General features: G+C 45.0%; 1 protein-coding gene across 7 annotated transcripts; it reads left to right on the forward strand.

The window, feature by feature from the left end:
• Positions 1-8,880: 8,880 nt before the first annotated feature.
• LOC311310365 (cytospin-A) lies at positions 8,881-17,035 on the forward strand. Of its 7 annotated transcripts, XM_084439835.1 has the most exons (14): positions 8,927-9,017; positions 9,219-9,319; positions 9,882-10,019; positions 11,591-12,037; positions 12,356-12,429; positions 13,591-14,213; positions 14,304-14,397; positions 14,491-14,566; positions 14,685-14,721; positions 14,905-15,001; positions 15,103-15,219; positions 15,314-15,373; positions 15,476-15,539; positions 15,636-17,035. In XM_084439835.1, the coding sequence occupies exons 3-14, from the start codon at positions 9,980-9,982 to the stop codon at positions 15,641-15,643; spliced, it is 1,737 nt and encodes a 578-aa protein (XP_084295961.1). In that variant the 5' UTR covers positions 8,927-9,017; positions 9,219-9,319; positions 9,882-9,979; the 3' UTR covers positions 15,644-17,035. The 7 variants fall into 7 exon arrangements, with proteins under 7 accessions (XP_084295959.1, XP_084295963.1, XP_084295960.1 ...); XM_084439834.1 differs by having other exon boundaries at positions 8,917-9,017; positions 9,278-9,319; positions 15,476-17,035; XM_084439831.1 differs by having other exon boundaries at positions 15,476-17,035.
• The last annotated feature ends 154 nt before the right edge of the window (positions 17,036-17,189 follow it).

Genomic DNA, 17,189 nt, shown 5'->3' on the forward strand with positions numbered 1-17,189 from the left:
CAGATAATCCATTAACAGTTTCTCTTATAGTAGTCTCTTATAGTTTCTCTTATAGTAGTATTGCTGCTCTGGACAGAAGTTAAGCGATCAACTCCACAGGCCTATATGATAAACAGCCCTCATGAAGACATGAAGTAGAGAATTCTCCACATTCATTCCTAAGGTGTATTTTCCTAAGGCTTTATTTTCTTCCGTCCCCTCATTTGAATAAGGTGAACATTAATTACGCTTGTGCTGTGTGGAGAATCTGGTCGGGTAAACCGTTCGCTGCTCGCTCAAGGACAGGGCCTGGCTTGACGAATGGCTTCCCTCCACAGAGCAGCCCCCCACGCCCCCGAGCCCCCACACACTCAACGCTCCAAGCAATAAACACAGTAATACAAGTGAAAATTGACATAATTAAAAGTGTGTCTGTGCTGTATTGGGTAATTAGAGCAGCACAGGGACACACAGGGGAGAGAGCAGGTTCAAATGCAGATGAGGTGGGAAGGAGATACCAGGAAGCTCTGGAGGGCACCGGTTCTCTAAAGCCACGGATTGGGACTGGTTAGATAGGTCCCTCCTGAGAACCATGCATAGTCACAGGGACCGTAGCCCAAAACCATCATCACACAGATGTGCTTATTTCAGACCTAATGTTTCCAACGCACCGCGAACAAGACACAAATATAGCGGCTCCTATATTTAGTAGAAGATATTTATGCCGAGTGAATGAGGCCCTTCTCAAAGCTGACAGCCCCACCTTGTGGTACAAATCAGAGGTTGGCTGGCCCAGTACATGGGACTGGGCTGAATTACATGAGGATAGTATTATACAGTATTATAATAGTATTATTATACAGTTGTAATAAGTAGTAATAGTAATACTGCAGAAATGAGAACTGAGCCACAAATTATTGTATTTGAGATGAAGTAATCAACTTAGATTCTGATTTCAGATTTGCTGACGGCTATACTGTCTTCACGGTTCTTAATAGTGCACTGTATAACCTACTGCTTCACTTAATGTCATGTTTACACCTTCTTTATATCATCTCTTGTTCTGTCTCATCACTATCAGGAAGGGCATGTAGTTTTAGGTGTAACCAATTAACATGCGCAGCCTCTACCACTACCTATAAGAAACTGATGAGTCAGACTCCATCTAAGCACAAGGTCTGAGGAGTCGTGATAAGGAGGAACGTTCAGAACAATCCTCTCTCTGTCTTTGGTTATGAACATCGAACCATCATGGTGGCTCTCTGATCCACCTCCGCTTTGACAGAAGGACAGTACTGCTGATGAAGCAACTAAATGTTCACTCCCAGCTAGTACAATTAACGTTATTATCGGTTCATCTTGAGCATGCACAGATGGTGTAAAACTGTAATGTCAGTTCATTCACAGTAAATACAATAACACTGTGGGTTGCATGGCCACTGGACATGATATTGTATGATCAATACAGAATCAAACATGCATGATTAATCGCTGAGAAAACATAATGTATAATCCTCCAGAAGCACACCAAAGCAGATACTAGGACATATCACATTATCTATAAATTCAGAACTTTGATGTTCACGATAGGACCTGCATAGTCCATCACAGCATACGTTCTCTACACAGGGCCGTCTGTAAGCAATGTGGGGCTCTAACCTAGATTGGTGAGGGTTGTGGGGAAGTGGAAGAGGAATTGTAAGGCTTTTAGCTAATGTATTGCAAAATTACAATTTCACATGATTCAGATATTATTCAATTGGGTGGGTATTGGTTAACATTAAATTTGTTGGTGGGGGAAGCTCAGGGGGGCCCCTGGTGGCTGCAGCCCCCACACACAGTAAGTATTCTACTAATAACATGCAGCGCCTGCACTGACTGTGCAGGAGGTACATAGTCTATGCCGCTATTTAAACGTGACATTCTTGGTTTCTGTTGATTGAGCCGCCTCTTACCTGAGTCCTTGTCAAGGAAAAGACAGCAGTGTGTCCGTAGTAGCCATGGTAACACCTGTGGCAGATAAAGGAATGGAGGACTGAAATAGTACAAGGAAGTTGAGTCATTTGAGAAGAACTCAGGCAGGTACTATAGACTGAACTACAGAACAGCAAGGTATTCTAAGCCCACTGTGTGCTGCCTGTGATAGTGTAGCCTAGTCATTCAGATACCAAATAATTTGTTGTTTTTATTTTAGTCATATCAGATAAGCATTTAAGGTAGTCAATGGATGGATACGGTTTGGACACTTTTTAAATAGATAACCTACCTTATGCAATCAGTGAAAGCAGTTAAATTACTTTTGTTTTCAAGAGCGTACAAATCAGAGAACAAAATCGTGTATTGATCTCTCTGAAAACAATGAAACCTCTGCCTAACACCAGCATCATCCTCCATTAACCTGCAGGTGAACTTCAGTTTAATGGCGTCAGGTCTACAATGAGCAGTGATGCGCAAACCAAAATGATGGTGCGCGTTGTCAACCCGTCCTTCTACATTTAGGCTACAGCCTTTCAAGTCACCACTAGTTTGGGCTAACCTTCTGTTGGTGATAGTGATGTAGGCTAACCCAATTATAGACCGACTTCATAGTCAGGATTCTTCTATAGAATCCCGAGTGCACCTGAACTAGGCTATTGGAGAACGTTATAACTGATGACATGGCACGTCAGTCAGCATGAACTAAGTTAGGGACAGTCAAACATGTGAACACACACAAGGTAATTGCCAATTAGTCTTACCTTTTTCAGCGCTGACATTTTACCCGCTCTTCATAGTCGTAACTGAGAAGGTCACCCTTGAAGTAAAATTATGTCGCCGCCGTGTCACACAAATTGAAGGAAGATAGGCTGCTAATTATGCTGCGTAGCATTCAGTCACATATGTGAAGACTGAACAGGCTAGCCTAGCCTACTGTTCAGTAAAGGCTGTGCTACAGAGCGCTGTTTTCTCGGGTAGGCTACTCGATCATCTCTGACAGACCTCATGTTCCCGCCAGAGGCTCCGATCTCTGACATACAGGTATCTGCACATCCTCAGCAGCGTCTCCTGAACGGCCTCTCTCCGGTCCTACTTTGCGCAAGTCAGTGTGAAATATAAACACAGATAGACGCCATTTTCATAAGGTCAGTCATTTTCAACTTTCAAACAAAAAAATAAATGCCTGACCTCGACAGTCTTGAAAAGAAATATTCTGAATCAATCATAGGCTATTGCACTGTATTAATTCATATTTGGCTATAATACGTGACCTTGATATAGCCTAGCCTAGCATGTTTGGTGCTTTTCAAATACGAATATAACCTAATGAATAAAAGGTTGATGTTACAGTAGGCCTACATCTAGCAAACATTAAGCTAATCCACAAGAGGGGATATGACCGCAGCATTAGGTATTGCAGCCCAGCATCATTGTCTTTGGATTGTTGGAATGGCATGTTTTTTAGTCTGAAGAAGGGCTTGTAGCCAAAACGTCACCTCGGTGTCAATAATAAATCCTGGGAGCATATTTCTGGTGTGCAGACTCTACTTTTCCTGATAGGTTTTAATGTCCTTGCAAATTACCTAACTGTAGGCTACTGTACTTGCTGTGTATATGATATCATCTTGATGTGTGCATTCTCCCATGGAATAATCTGTCCCCTAGAGCAGTGTTGTAGCACTCAACACTAGACTATATATTAACCACCAGCCAGCTACCAGGGGAGTAGACTACTGTGGAACTGGCTGTATAAATGAAGCTAAATTAGAGAGAGAGAAAGGTGTTCAAACTAATGCACAGATAAGTACAGTGGCTGTGGAGAGTGTAGTGAAGAGATACTGTACTCAGTGTAATAGGAATTATTTTGACTTGCTGATTATTCAGTCCCACAGACTTAGACAAAGCACTGATCTTAGCAAGGGTAATAGCGTCTCCACGTGTGAGTGAGTGAGTGAGTGAGTGAGTGAGTGAGTGAGTGAGTGAGTGAGTGAGTGAGTGATTGAGTGAGTGAGTGAGTGAGTGAGTGAGTGAGTGAGTGAGTGAGTGAGTGAGTGAGTGAGTGAGTGAGTGTGAGTGAGTGAGTGGAGGGATGCTTGTTGAAGCGATGATTGTACAGAAGTGTTCAGGTGGTCAGTGGTAAAAACAAGGGTTAGATGTTCAAACTGAACAGATGGATGCTGGAGAGCATCTGCCACTGCCGGCTACCGCCCACCTTGATGAGACCCCTCTGAAAAGCAGGTGCTGCACTCTGGCTCATTAATGAGTTGGTTATTTCCCATGACACGTCCAAACAGCATCCGAGAGAGAGGAAGAGAGAACCAGGCCAACCCACACAGCTCCTCATCCAGTACCCTCAAGGTCAGGTTCGTTGTGTCCACAACACACATTGAGACTGAGCACAACACAGTTCAACATGGATGTATTGGTAACACTTTAGAATAACTATCCCTTAAAAATTGTAAATAGATAATTCAGAAACGGCAAATTATTGAGTTAATGATGTGATTTAATGATGTGTTAAATGATTTACAACTATCCCTTACTGTATACATAGTTAATAGATCATTCACAAATGGTTAATTAATGAGTTATTAATGATGTGTTAAATGTTTGTTAATAGTTGGTTAATGATTTAAAACTACACACTATAGTTAATAGATCATGCAAATCAAATCAAACTTTATTTGTATAGCGCATTTCATACACAGAGGCAAAACAATGCGCTTTACAGAGAGCAATGGGAGGGTGGGCATATAGGTCTAAACCACTTACTAATGACTTGTTAAGTATTTGTTAGTAGTTGATCCACCTACAGTTGGCCACATCTGGACTTCCATCAGGGGATCCATCTTAACACAAATTAATAAAAGTTAAGAAGTAACAACTCATTATGTAAAGGTTAGTAGATAGGTTATATTTGATAATACTTGAACCATGTATTTGAATGGAACATCTGTGAGGTAATCATTTCAAGTCATTCGCCCCATAAACAAACACAAATGGTGCTTGGAGAGCACAGACCTCCGCCCATTAAAGGACAGGCTCGGAATTTAGCATTATAAGCCATGTTAAAAGGTTATTTATAATCATATACAATGGCCGATATCAAAGTTTTGTCAAACAGTGCACTCTTGAGATATAGCCTGTCACTGCTAACATACTCATTGGATCCATAGGTACATAGACAAAATCCCTCAAAAACACCATAAACTCTTGTTTTCAAAGAAACTCACCGAGTGGTCACTGGTGTCCATTGATATTGTGACAAAAAAATTGAAGTATGCTAACATTACTATCACAGCACTTAGCTAGAGAACAACAAGCAATATCAGTTATATCAACAAGCAATATCAATATCGGCTATATATCAGTGATCTTAAACGACCCAAAGCAGAAGGAGGTCAGAGTCGCTGATAGTCATGTACCTCTGAGTCGCTTATAGTCACGTAGCAGTGCTAAAGTCTGTGCATCATGCTCTGCAAACGATGACTAGCGGCGACGACATTCGTAACGTCATTGGTCACGGTGCTTAGTTCACGTGGAAGCTAGTGACGTTAGTCACAAATGTCTGCTCAGTTAGAGAATAAGTGGCACAAAACAACCCCCATGGGTTGAGAGCTTTATGTCAGGCCAAACCCAGTGTTTCTGTGACCTTCCCATGCCGAGATATGGCCGATTCAATTCCCCCTATTGACAATCAATAGGTGGAATTCTTTGCTCCCCAAGTCCAAAAAATCAATGGAGGTGAATGGCCAGCCGTGTTTGGGCGGCTTGCAGACCTGCCCACTGAGTCGGATCTGCTCCAAATTTTAATGCGTTCTACGTTGGCTCATGCTACACCCTTCCATTGAGTTTCATGAAAATCGGATTGGTATTTTTTTTGTAATCCTGCTAACAAACAAACAAACCAAGAAACGGCTTGTGTACCCACCCTGTGATTCGGATCCACTCCACAATTTAATGGTTCTAAGTTGGCCCAGGTTACACCCCTTCACCGAGTTTCATGAAAATTGGTCTGGTAGTTTTTGCGTAATCCTGGTCCAAAAAATGAATGGCAGTGAATGGCTGGCCGTCTTTGGGCAGCTTGTGGACCCACCCTGTGATTCGGATCCGCTCCAAAATGTAATGGGTTCTAACTTGGCTCATGCGACAGTACAAACTTCCACAGAGTTTCGTGAAAATCGGTTTGGTAGTTTTTGCGTAATCCTGCTAACAAACAAACGCCACTGAAAACATTACCTCTCGCCCTGCGCTGTCACTGGGGTGGAGGTACTGTAACAAACCCACATCACCAAAAACATTACCTCTCGTGCTGCGCTGTCGTTGGGGCGGAGGTAATAAGCAAACCCAAACAATGCATGATCATGATCTCAGCAGCACAGGCAGCAAATCTTACAGTTGGACTGAAATACAGTTAGACCGAAATTAGCTGACACATCAAACTTGTCTATTTCAGGAATACAAACTGAACTATGAGCTATGAGATTGACCTGGTAGTGGTGGTTATTAAACACCAGTCCAAATCAGTCCGAATACCGATCCACCTGTTTCACTAAGTGCAGGAGTTAAGCTGTCTCAACAGCCCATATGGTGACCTGTTATGCAGCGGCTGACTCCATCAGCCGGTGTGCCAGGAGGCTGCTGGCTGCGGGGTTCCATGGACCCAGCAGGGGTTATCCGCTGGCTCGGCCTGGAGCGCGCTCAGTGTGCCAGTGGGAGGCCTGTTCTCTTTGATTCCACCCAGACACATTGATGGGAAATTCTGCGCTAGAGGAGCTGTGATGTCACTGTTAATCCTCAGTTTGAAAAAGACGTCCATCCATCTCAGTGGGATATGGACAAATTCACCGTCACACATGCATGCATGCGCGCTCGCACACACCAACACACACGCACGCACACACACACACACACATACACACACACAGCTGCCACACACACACTGTATAAGAGGAAAACAAGGAAAAGTAGCCCGTCGTTTGTCCTCTTTCACCACCGAATTCATGGGGTAACTTGTGATGGGACAATTATTTGGTCAGTGGTTGCTGTTCAATTTGTGGGTAAGATCATCTGGTTTCTTGTAGCAGCTGTACACACACTCATTAAAGAATACCCAAGCTTTGAAGGGTTGAAAGTAATGTCTTTGCCCAATGTTAACTAGGCATCCTCTCTGTGGACACCGGTGAGCACACATGAACCCGGTACTACTGCTGGAGCTAAAATGATCATGGCCCTCACATTCTCAGAAGCAAGTTTGAGAGAAACATACTGTATTTGTGTATATGCTCAAACACAAACTATGGTTAGAGTTACTGTACACACATACAACAATAGATAAGGTTTAGCACCATGTTATTTTTGTCTTGAAAGTTATGGAGAAAATGTAGGTTACTGTAACTCAACCCTTTGCCGATAACGTGATACATCTGTATGCAGTATGTGCATTTGTTTGTGAGACTGTTGACTTGCATGTCTGTGTCATGTGGCTATACAGGCTCAGAGCTTGCCAGTACGCCAGACTGACAGACAGATACTAGCAGAACTCAGGGGAACACACTCCAGGCATCGCAGGTACAGTATGTGAGAACCGTCTGGTTCCCAGGTAGAGTGGAGTGCTATTTGAATGATGATCTAAAATGGAGTTGACCAAGCATCGACCAGTTTCATGTGGCCAATGGATATCAGTGAACCTCAAGATTAGAGAATGTTTTTATATCATATTAACTGAATGTATTGTTGTGCATGTTGTCATAGAACTTTGTGACATGATACTTTACTGTATATGAAAGATGAGTTTTCTGTGTAGACTACTGAATACTTTTTGGAATATTTTCATGTCATTAATAATCTTAATTATTGGGTGGAACCTTAGTAGACTCATAGGATTTAATAAACATTACCCTCACTTGTCTTTGCTCAAGATTCTGATCTGATTTTATCTCAGAGGAAAATAGTCAAACCAACACAATCAAAACCTTATAGCACTTGTAGTGTTGATAGTGTTGTTGGCTCAGGTTGCTCTGATACAAAAGAGCTGTACCAAAGTCTTCCAAAAGAGACCAGATTGACCTGTTATGTGATTGCCTTGGGCAGATCACAATTGCCAATTGCCATTCAAGTGGTGCATCACATCAGCCTTAATCTATCCTACCCTATCAGGCAGGTCATATAAAGACAGTCATGCGCATATGCCTTCAGGTATACAACAGCTTTCAACAATGTGTTGTGATAAGGTCAGGTCTTCATTGGCCTACTATATGTCATTTGCACTACCTGCACAGTCTTGTTCCTGCACATTGTTGTCTATTTATTGTATGCACCTACAGCCAAGAACAAGAACAACACAAAACCTGGCTGAAATAAATCTGATTCTGACAGTTTGACATTTTTTAATTCCATGTGTTTGTCAGTCATATCTGATATGACAAAATGAGATGTTAGTGCATAAACACTAGAGGTCCCCCTATCACTAACCTATAGGCCTACATGTTTTAATCAACTGCTCAGACTGAACTGTTGGCGCAATTGGGCTAACACACTACACTGTTGTTGTGTTAGCCTGAAATGTATTCGATAATGTAGCCTATTAATATGCTTATCTCCAATCTCTCAATTCACTAGGCTCTTCCAAAAACAAATATTATGCCCGCATCCACTTTAAAGACGTAAAATATTATTGTGTTCACCTGCTCTGACACCTGTCCCTGAATAGCCGAATTCACCAGAGCTTCATGAAAAAAAAATTAAACTACAAAACCTGACTACCTTTCTCAAATTAGGAAGTAGACCTCGCTGTGGAAGTTGTTGTTTTTTTTTTTCCTCCGGGCAAATCAAACCAGCTCCCTGTTTGCCGCATTGAGGTGAGTGCCGCGCAGAAGTGAACTGAGTTCGGTCAATCGCTTCTCCGCTTCCTCGATTCCAGTAGCCTATAGCCTGCAGTTCACACACGGCTCAAGCAAACCTAGTAGCTGCCAAATTCTGGATGTAAAGATTGAGACCGAGAAATAGGAATGCGGTGGGATAGCGGTAACCAAACCTTATAGTGACGTCGGATTTATAAGGTGAGTGATATGACTAGCTGCTTTTGGTGTCAGAAAGCCTATATCCAGGGAGGTTTCTTATGCTCGGCGACTGAACAGCTTATACATTAGGCTACATTCTGTTCATATGTAGTCCTAATGATGTGAATCCGTTTATTAGGGTTTTCTCAGGTTTAATGTTTGGGGGTTTTGCCTGACAACAGACACGTGTTTTCATTTTAGGCACTGGACCTCAGTGGAGGAACCTGTCAGCTGACATTGCTTTCTATTCAATTTAACAGCCATTTCAGACCGTTAATGTCCCCGGGTTGATGATCGTGGCTGTGAGCATTGTTTGTTTTATAACTTTACTTACCCTATACAAGTAATCTATTTATGAGCCAATCCTATTACAAGGTTTACTCATACAGCATTTAACCCATATAATAGTGTTTCACACGCCCTTCTCCCTGGTATGTGGCCTTCAGTCAGTCTGTAATCAGGAGATCCTGGACTTCTTATCAGTCACTCATGTCAGGATATCCCACACAGATAGCATCCTGCTCGGGTATACTCTGTATAGGACTGATAGAGTTTCCAGTGGACAGGTAGCCTTTACAGTACACTGACATGAACTGTCTAGTGTTGACTGTCAAAATGATTTCATTGTTGACATTTCTCTGCCCATTGAGAATACTGTGGTATTGACAAACCCAGTAGGCTTGACAAATATTCTATTTTATTCAGTCACTCACAATCTCATGGCAAAATGTAGCGTAGTACATTTCTACAGGATGCTATATAATATGCGTCTAGAGGATAAGATACTTTAGTGAAGAGATGTTTGGCAGTGTGGGTCATATTGTGTTGAAAGATTTATGAGTTGAACTTTCTCTGCCCTACTAGGTGCTTTCCATCCCCATCACCACTGCAGCTGAACAGAGGGGGAGAGTGAAGGACGCTGGGATACAGAGCCAAACTTGTTCCCCTACACCTGCTGCATCATGGGTAACATCGCTCGCAAGAATGGCCAAGGCCCCACAGGTTCCCCATCTGAATGTGCAGACACAATATATAACAGACACAATATATGAAACTGTATCTATCTCCCGCATACATGCACACGCACACACACACACACACACACACACACACACACACACACACACACACACACACACACACACAGCTATGAACCCTTTGTAGGACTCTCCTCCTGCTATACTGAACTTTGTGTTCCTAATTCGACCTCCACTTTACTGCATTCTGAAATGTTCCACAGTGTGCTTGTGTCTCTGTTTGCAAATGACTGAAAGAACATGAGTGTACAATATTCACTCTAAACTTTTAGTATGCCCATACAGCAGCTCAGTGGACTTGTGGTTAGCTCAGTATCAAGGGTTGGAATTGGGGGGCTACATCAGCAAATGATTCCCGAGCGCGGCACCGCTGCTGCTCACCGCTCCCCCAGGGGATGGGTCAAATGCGGAGAACAAATTTCACACACTCAGGTGTGTGACAATCATTGGGACTTTAACTATTTCTGCTTGCCCTGGGGTGGGATTCGAACCTGGGTCTCCCCCATGACAAGCACAGCTTTAACCAACTACGCCAATTAGCTTTTCATCAGTGCGGTTGCACGGTATTTATACTGGGGGAGAGAGTTTAACCAACAACTCGCTACCTACTCCCCCATTAACTCTTGTCTGACTGTGTTTTCAGTGACAGCTCTGTCAAGTTTTGATGTAGACCTTCGTAACACAACTGCACACACACACACGCCTGGGCACATACTGTACAAGTACACACACACGCACACATACACATGCCCCTAGCAACCCTCTGTCTGGAAGCCTAGGGAAGGGATGAGAATGGCTCCCTTGATTCTATGCGCACGCATGCGCGCACACACACACACACTCACACACACACACACACACACACACACATATGCCCCTAGCAACCCTCTGTCTTCTGTATGCTGGAAGCCTAGGGAAGGGATGAGAATGGCTCCCCTGATTCTATGCGCACGCGCACACACACACACACACACACACACACACACACACACACACACACACACACACACACACACACACACACACACACATCCAGCTTTTAGATGTGCAGCATGTGCAGCACATTAAACCTGCTACCTGACTTATGACTCTGCAGAATCCTGCAGAAGGATGGGGAGGGGTAATGAGAAGCCTAGCCAAAGACAGGTTAACGCATGTTAATGAACTGCCTGGCAGGCCATGCGCAGCACCGTGAGATGTTGTACTGTATCTACATTCAGTGAGGGAGTGTGTGGATGCGTGCATGTGTGCCAGCCAAAGACATTGGCAGGAGAGACCCTGCAGCATTGATCAGCCAGTGACAACGAAGGGACTTCATTGCATCCATCTTCTGCAGATAATGGCAGCGCCCTCACGGCCACTCCCAAGTCTGCTCCTTTCTTCTCCCGTTGGAATGTATTTTGAGGACAGAGCGAAATGCACAGAATAGGCTTAGGACAGCATTTCTCTCTCCCCTCCCCTTTTTTTTCTCTTCCTCTCTCCTGTTTCGAATCTCACGTTTCTCCTCTCGCGCTCTCTCATTCTCTCTCGACCCAGGTTCTCATTTAGATCTATTCCACACTCCTCCCACCTCACCCTCCGACTCTGAGCTGGCCACCATGGCCTCCGCTCCGGTCTCTGCCCAGGGCAAGCGGCAGACTCCATCGCCCGGGGCCGCGGGCGACGCACCCGCCATCGCCGCCGCCATCGCCAATTGGAGCCACACGCTGTCAGTTCCGCCGGAGTGGGCCCTGGTTGGCCTGGAGAGCAGCGGTTCTCCGGAGGGGACGGGCAGCGAGGGGAGCACCAGCAGCCCACCAGCGTGCCCGGGCGAGAGGCCGCCATCGCGGGGTTGCCCCTCGGAGCACAGCTGGCAGGAGCGGGACAGCGGGCTGGAGACCCAGGCGGGGACAGAGACGCCCCTGGCGCTACTCGGCCTGCTGGAACACCACAGCGCCTCGCTGGGCCTCAACCCTGGCCAGGACACCGCCGCCGGGGCCGTCCGTAAGAGCCGTCGTCCCGCCATACGGCCGCAGCACGCCAGTGGATTGATGACTGCCTTATGTTTGATTTAGCCCTGTCCAGGCGTCTGCCTTCTTCTTCTTCTCTGATATCTCTTTGTGTGTGTGTATGTGTGTGTGTATGTGTGTGTGTATGTGTGTGTGTGCGTGTGTGTGTGTGCGTGTGTTGTGTGTGTGTGTGTGTGTGTGTGTGTGTGTGTGTGCGTGTGTGTGTGTGCGTGTGCGTGTGTGTGTGTTGTGTGTGTGTGTGTGTGTGTTGTGTGTGTGTGTTGTGTGTGTGTATGTGTGTGTGTGTGTGCAGAGCTGCTGAGGCACTTGCTGGTAGAGAGAGAAGATCTGGTGGAAGAGGTGCGCAGCCTAAAGGACACACTGAGGGTGAGTCAGAGCCAGACCCCTCCCTTCTCCTCTCCTCTCCTCCTTTCTCCTCTCCTCCCTTCTCTTCTCCTCCCTCCTCTCCTCCCTTCTCCTCTCCTCTCCTCCCTCCTCTCATCCTTTCTCCTCTCCTCCCTCCTCTCCTCCTTTCTCCTCGCCTCTCCTCCCTCCTCTCCTCCTTTCTCCTCGCCTCTCTCGCTCTCTAAATCACTGCAGAGACCACACTGAGGGGATCCTTAAATACCCGAAATTGAACACACACTTATCTTTAAAGCAATGTGTGTCGTTTCTTGGCAAAATGTCGTTTCAAGCAGCGAGTTCGATATTCAGGGGAACCGTAAGAATGATTTCTCAATATTTGCGCTTGTCTATGCGTGTTTGTGTGGATTAAGACATGACAAGGTCTAACAGTGGTGAGGTGTGGCCTGTTTGAGACTCTGTCTAACTCCCACCATCTGCAAACATGGCATAACAATTAAACGAGTTAGCGAAAAGTCCGCAGGTTGGCCCTATGGATTATTGTTGGAAACGGTGCGCCGGTCACATTACAGGAATTCCTCACATACCTAGTTGATGTCTTCATGGGTTAGCTGGTACAGGCTGTGAACTCTAGCCAAGGTCCAGGTTTGATTAACATTTGGCCAACACAAAGTCCCTGTTTATTGGACATGTTTGCTATAGACTGTATCAACAGCAATATGGATTTTCTGAGATAGTGTAACAGTACATGTCTGCTGGATCTTTGCTTCTGACCTCCAAATCAGCTTACAGCAGCAGGGTCTGGATTTTACACCAGTTTTCTGTAGCCTTTCATGTCAGACATATCCCTGTCATTTGAGTCTGTAAAAAAAAAAAAAACAGAACTGACCACTGAGCTCCCATTTCGTTCCCCTCTACAGAATATGAACTTGTGAGATCAGGCTTCCTTCAAAGGCCACAGTATTTATTTGACCAATATCAGTACATCTTATCCTCTGAACAGTACAGAATAGAAATGTACAGCTAGATGTTTCATTTTCTCATATTTTACACATAAAAAATAAATAAATATTGTTTTATTCATAACGCACTTTACATTGTTAGACAATCTCAAAGTGCTGAAGATGAGGATCAGCTGTTGGGAGATTCCCGGGACATTTTAGCAGCTTCTTCCCCGTGTTGCAGGCTGAGAGGCTGGAGTGGCACCAGTTCCAGAGCGACCTGCAGGTGGCGGTGTCCGTGGCTGACCGGCTGCGCGTGGAGGCGGAGGAGGCACTGGGCAAGCTCCGCGAGCGCTACTGGGATCTGGAGGGCCAACTGGGCCAGGCTCTGCGCAGGGAGCAGGAGAGAGACGGGGAGCTGGAGACGCTGAGGGCCGAACACCGAGACGCCCGTCTCCAACTGTCTGCCCTGACCCGGGACCGTCAGCACAACCGGGCTGAGCTGGACCGGCTGAGCGACACGCTGGAGACGGACAAGGAGACGGAAGACGCGGACAGGGGGGCGGAAAGAAGTGACGCGGAGCAGAGGGAGACTGAGAAAGACTCGCGAGAAGAGGAGACACCGGCTATGAAGGAAAGAGAAGATACGGATAAACAAACTGGAGAGAAAACGGCTAATGGTTGCGCGGACATCAGAGCTGAAGGGCCAGTTCCTGTGGAGTCCCTTAACACAGGCGAGAGTCAGCTGACGGGGAAGGGGGTGGCCGAGGCCTACCTACGAAGCCTGGCAGCTGTGGAGAAGAGGAGAGAACAGGGGTGTTGTCTGAAAGATCCGCGGAGGATCGTGATGTTGTCAGAGCGCTCCAGGTGAGATCCTCATGCTCTACTAAAATATGTGCAGGCCATGATGACTCAGCAAGCTAACCTGCATATTTCAACAATTCCATCTTTTGACAGGAGTCTTTCTCGTATTCCTCTTCCAACCGACCCCTCCTCCACACAGAATGGTACCTCCCAGAACCCTAGCAATACAACATTACCTCTCTGCAAGGTAAAACGGATGGGGCTCACTTGATTATTGTAGCAGGACTGTGCAGTGGTACGTCTGTCTGGTCTCAGTCTCCTCCCTCATGTCTCTCGGCAGAAGGAGGAGCCAGCCAAGGAGAGGAGGACGGATCGCATTCTGCTAAGACAGGACAGCTGGTCCAGCTTCAATACAAGTGTGTTTTTTGAAGTGTGCGGTTATCTTGTATGTATTGCTATGTTTTTGATATTGCACATTGATCGTGTGCCAACATGTGTGTTTTTGACTGCTTTGTGCCCCGTCTCCTGTGTCAGAAAAACAAGAGGAGGATCAAAACTCAGATTCCTTCAGGTGAGTTGACAGGTTCTCTCTTTCCAGCAACTCCCAGCAATATCACTTCAAAATCCCTATTAAATGCTGCTCTCTCTCTCGCTCTCTCTGTCTCTCTCTCTCTCTCATTACTTCAATAAGGACAGATAAACACACTTTCCTTCGCACATGCTTTCCCCCTAACCCTAACTCTGTGTTTCCCAGACCTCAGGATGGCTTCAGTTTGTTGCTCCGGCGTCATGGAGGGTCCCGGAGGAACTCCCTCTTGCGTTGGTGTCAGAGCCGCACCCAGGGTTACAAGGTGAGAGAAGTGCATTTGAACCACAATCGATAACGTCCTTGACCCTGTAGTGCACGTTTGATCCTTCCCCCCCCCCACAACCACATTGTGTTGTTTGACAGAATATTGAGATCACCAACTTCAGCAGCAGCTGGGAGGATGGCCTAGCCTTCTGTGCTGTTTATCACACCTACCTGCCCACACACGTACCATACAACAGTCTCACCCCAGTAGACAAGGTAAGAGACATGCAAACACCACCACAGACGCTGTGGTACACACACATATAAATGTCCCTTTGTTTAATGATTTTTTGGTTTTATCTTTGCACAGAAGGAAAACTTGGGCCTAGCCTTCCAGACCGGGGAGAGTGTAGGAATTACAGCAACTCTGGTCAGTTCAGATGGCCATATAAAACTACACTCTAAAAACAGAACCCTGTGTACTTTACGTGTTTAATAACATTGTGCGTGCTTGTGTGTCTTTGTCTGTCAGACAGAGGAGGAAATGTTGAGAGCTGGTGGACCAGACTGGCAGAGGGTGCTGGGCTATGTTGAGAGTATGTATCGCCACTTCGAGATGTGAGAGGTTTTTGCTCCGGATTCACCGCCCCCCAAACGGTCTGCCATCAGTCCGCTTCTGCTTTTTGTTACAGGTAAGTGACTGAAAAAGCACCACAAGAGGGAGTGCTTTAACTGTGGTTCAAAAGGAACTCTCCTTCACCTCAGGTTCACTTCTTCTACTACAAAAGACCCCTGCTGACATTGGTGTGTAAATGCAGCACATCAACACTGTACCATGATGGGTCCATTCATTTAGAGATAAATTAACTCACCTGTTCTGAGAGGGTGCTGCTGCTGGAAGCTGGTTTGGAGTTCAATGCACTGTTTTTACTGAACATGAAAAGGAATTGGACAATTGGATCACAATTGATGCCATATATTGATCAAATCATGAATGTGGAAGAGGACTAGAGACATGCACATGGTTAACTCAAAAAATGTTTGTCACTATGGGGTGCTGTTCACTATGGGGTGCTGTTCACTATGTTTTGCACTTGTTTTGTTGCCTTCTATATCAGCACTTTATCAACAATGTGGAAAAAATATTATTAATAATATAATAATACAATTCTTTTAAATGGACAATTCTGATATACAGCAGTGATAAACTTTCTCCCCCATGTACCGTAACCTGTCTCCTATTGGCTGTCATTGAACATCTCCTGCTGTGATACACCTGTAGCTATAGTGTACAGTAAGTGGTATCATGTCTGTATCCACCCAAAATCTGAGCACAACAGAGAGGGGCTCATCTTGAATGAGCCGTGTGTGTCTATTGTGAATGTACCCATAGTTCATTCAGTGGAACTGAGACAGAATGTTAGAATCAGACCCCCCCCCCACCCCCCAAAAAAGACTGCCTTTAAAGAAATGTGTATACTGCAAGATGTTATATTTTTAATCCACACAATTGAAAATATTTTATATACTGAACTGATGCTTTAATTGTATGCAAATAAAAGTGCCATGGATTAGTGAGTTGGATTAACCTTGAAGTAGCCATGAGGTACAGAAAGGAAGGTAGTGTCATTCTGAGTAGCACCTACTGTACAGTATGGGGCCATATGGACCCTGCAATGCAGAGATGGAGTCTTGATCTTGCAATTTCTAGACCACAAATATGGGCTATTTTCTGATAATGAAATTGATTTAAATATTTTCCAGGTGTATTTTCCTGTCTGAGGCAATAATACCATACATGCAAAGCTTATTTCATAGCATTCTATTTCCTTTGAATAATGTCCTGCTGTTTGGGAATCAATATTATCAGTTTGATCTTGTCTGATTTGTTTTGCTCTGCTCAAACTGGTCTGGGTTTTGCTCTGCTCAAACTGGTCTGGGTTTTTCACAGCCTGGTCCCTTGAGAGGCTGGATCTATCTCCATTTCTGCTACAATGTGTGAGATACAGGGCCCTTCCTGAAGTTGTACTGTGATGTGGTCTATATATACACACCTATGTGAGTAAAATTAATGACTAATTTAAGACAGTTGCCAAAGCCTTATTGCAATAATAAAGTTTGTGTCAATGTGTTTGGTGGGTTGCTTGCTGTTTCTATTTTATACCTTATTGTATACCTTCTTTTATACTGCATATGTAAAATAGGTACATTGAGCTTGAAGAAAATGTGTGAGAGTGTCAAAGTAG

Source organism: Borostomias antarcticus (genome assembly GCF_949987555.1).
Source record: "Borostomias antarcticus genome assembly, chromosome: 6".
Lineage (NCBI taxonomy): Eukaryota > Metazoa > Chordata > Actinopteri > Stomiiformes > Stomiidae > Borostomias > Borostomias antarcticus.

Excerpts from the sequence above, each read along its gene's own strand:
- LOC311310365 (XM_084439833.1), top strand. The coding sequence starts at position 9,980 with ATGGGTAACATCGCTCGCAAGAATGGCCAAGGCCCCACAG. Across the intron at positions 14,398-14,490 it reads CAACATTACCTCTCTGCAAG|AAGGAGGAGCCAGCCAAGGA; the intron begins GTAAAACGGATG and ends GTCTCTCGGCAG. Across the intron at positions 14,722-14,904 it reads CAAAACTCAGATTCCTTCAG|ACCTCAGGATGGCTTCAGTT; the intron begins GTGAGTTGACAG and ends TGTGTTTCCCAG.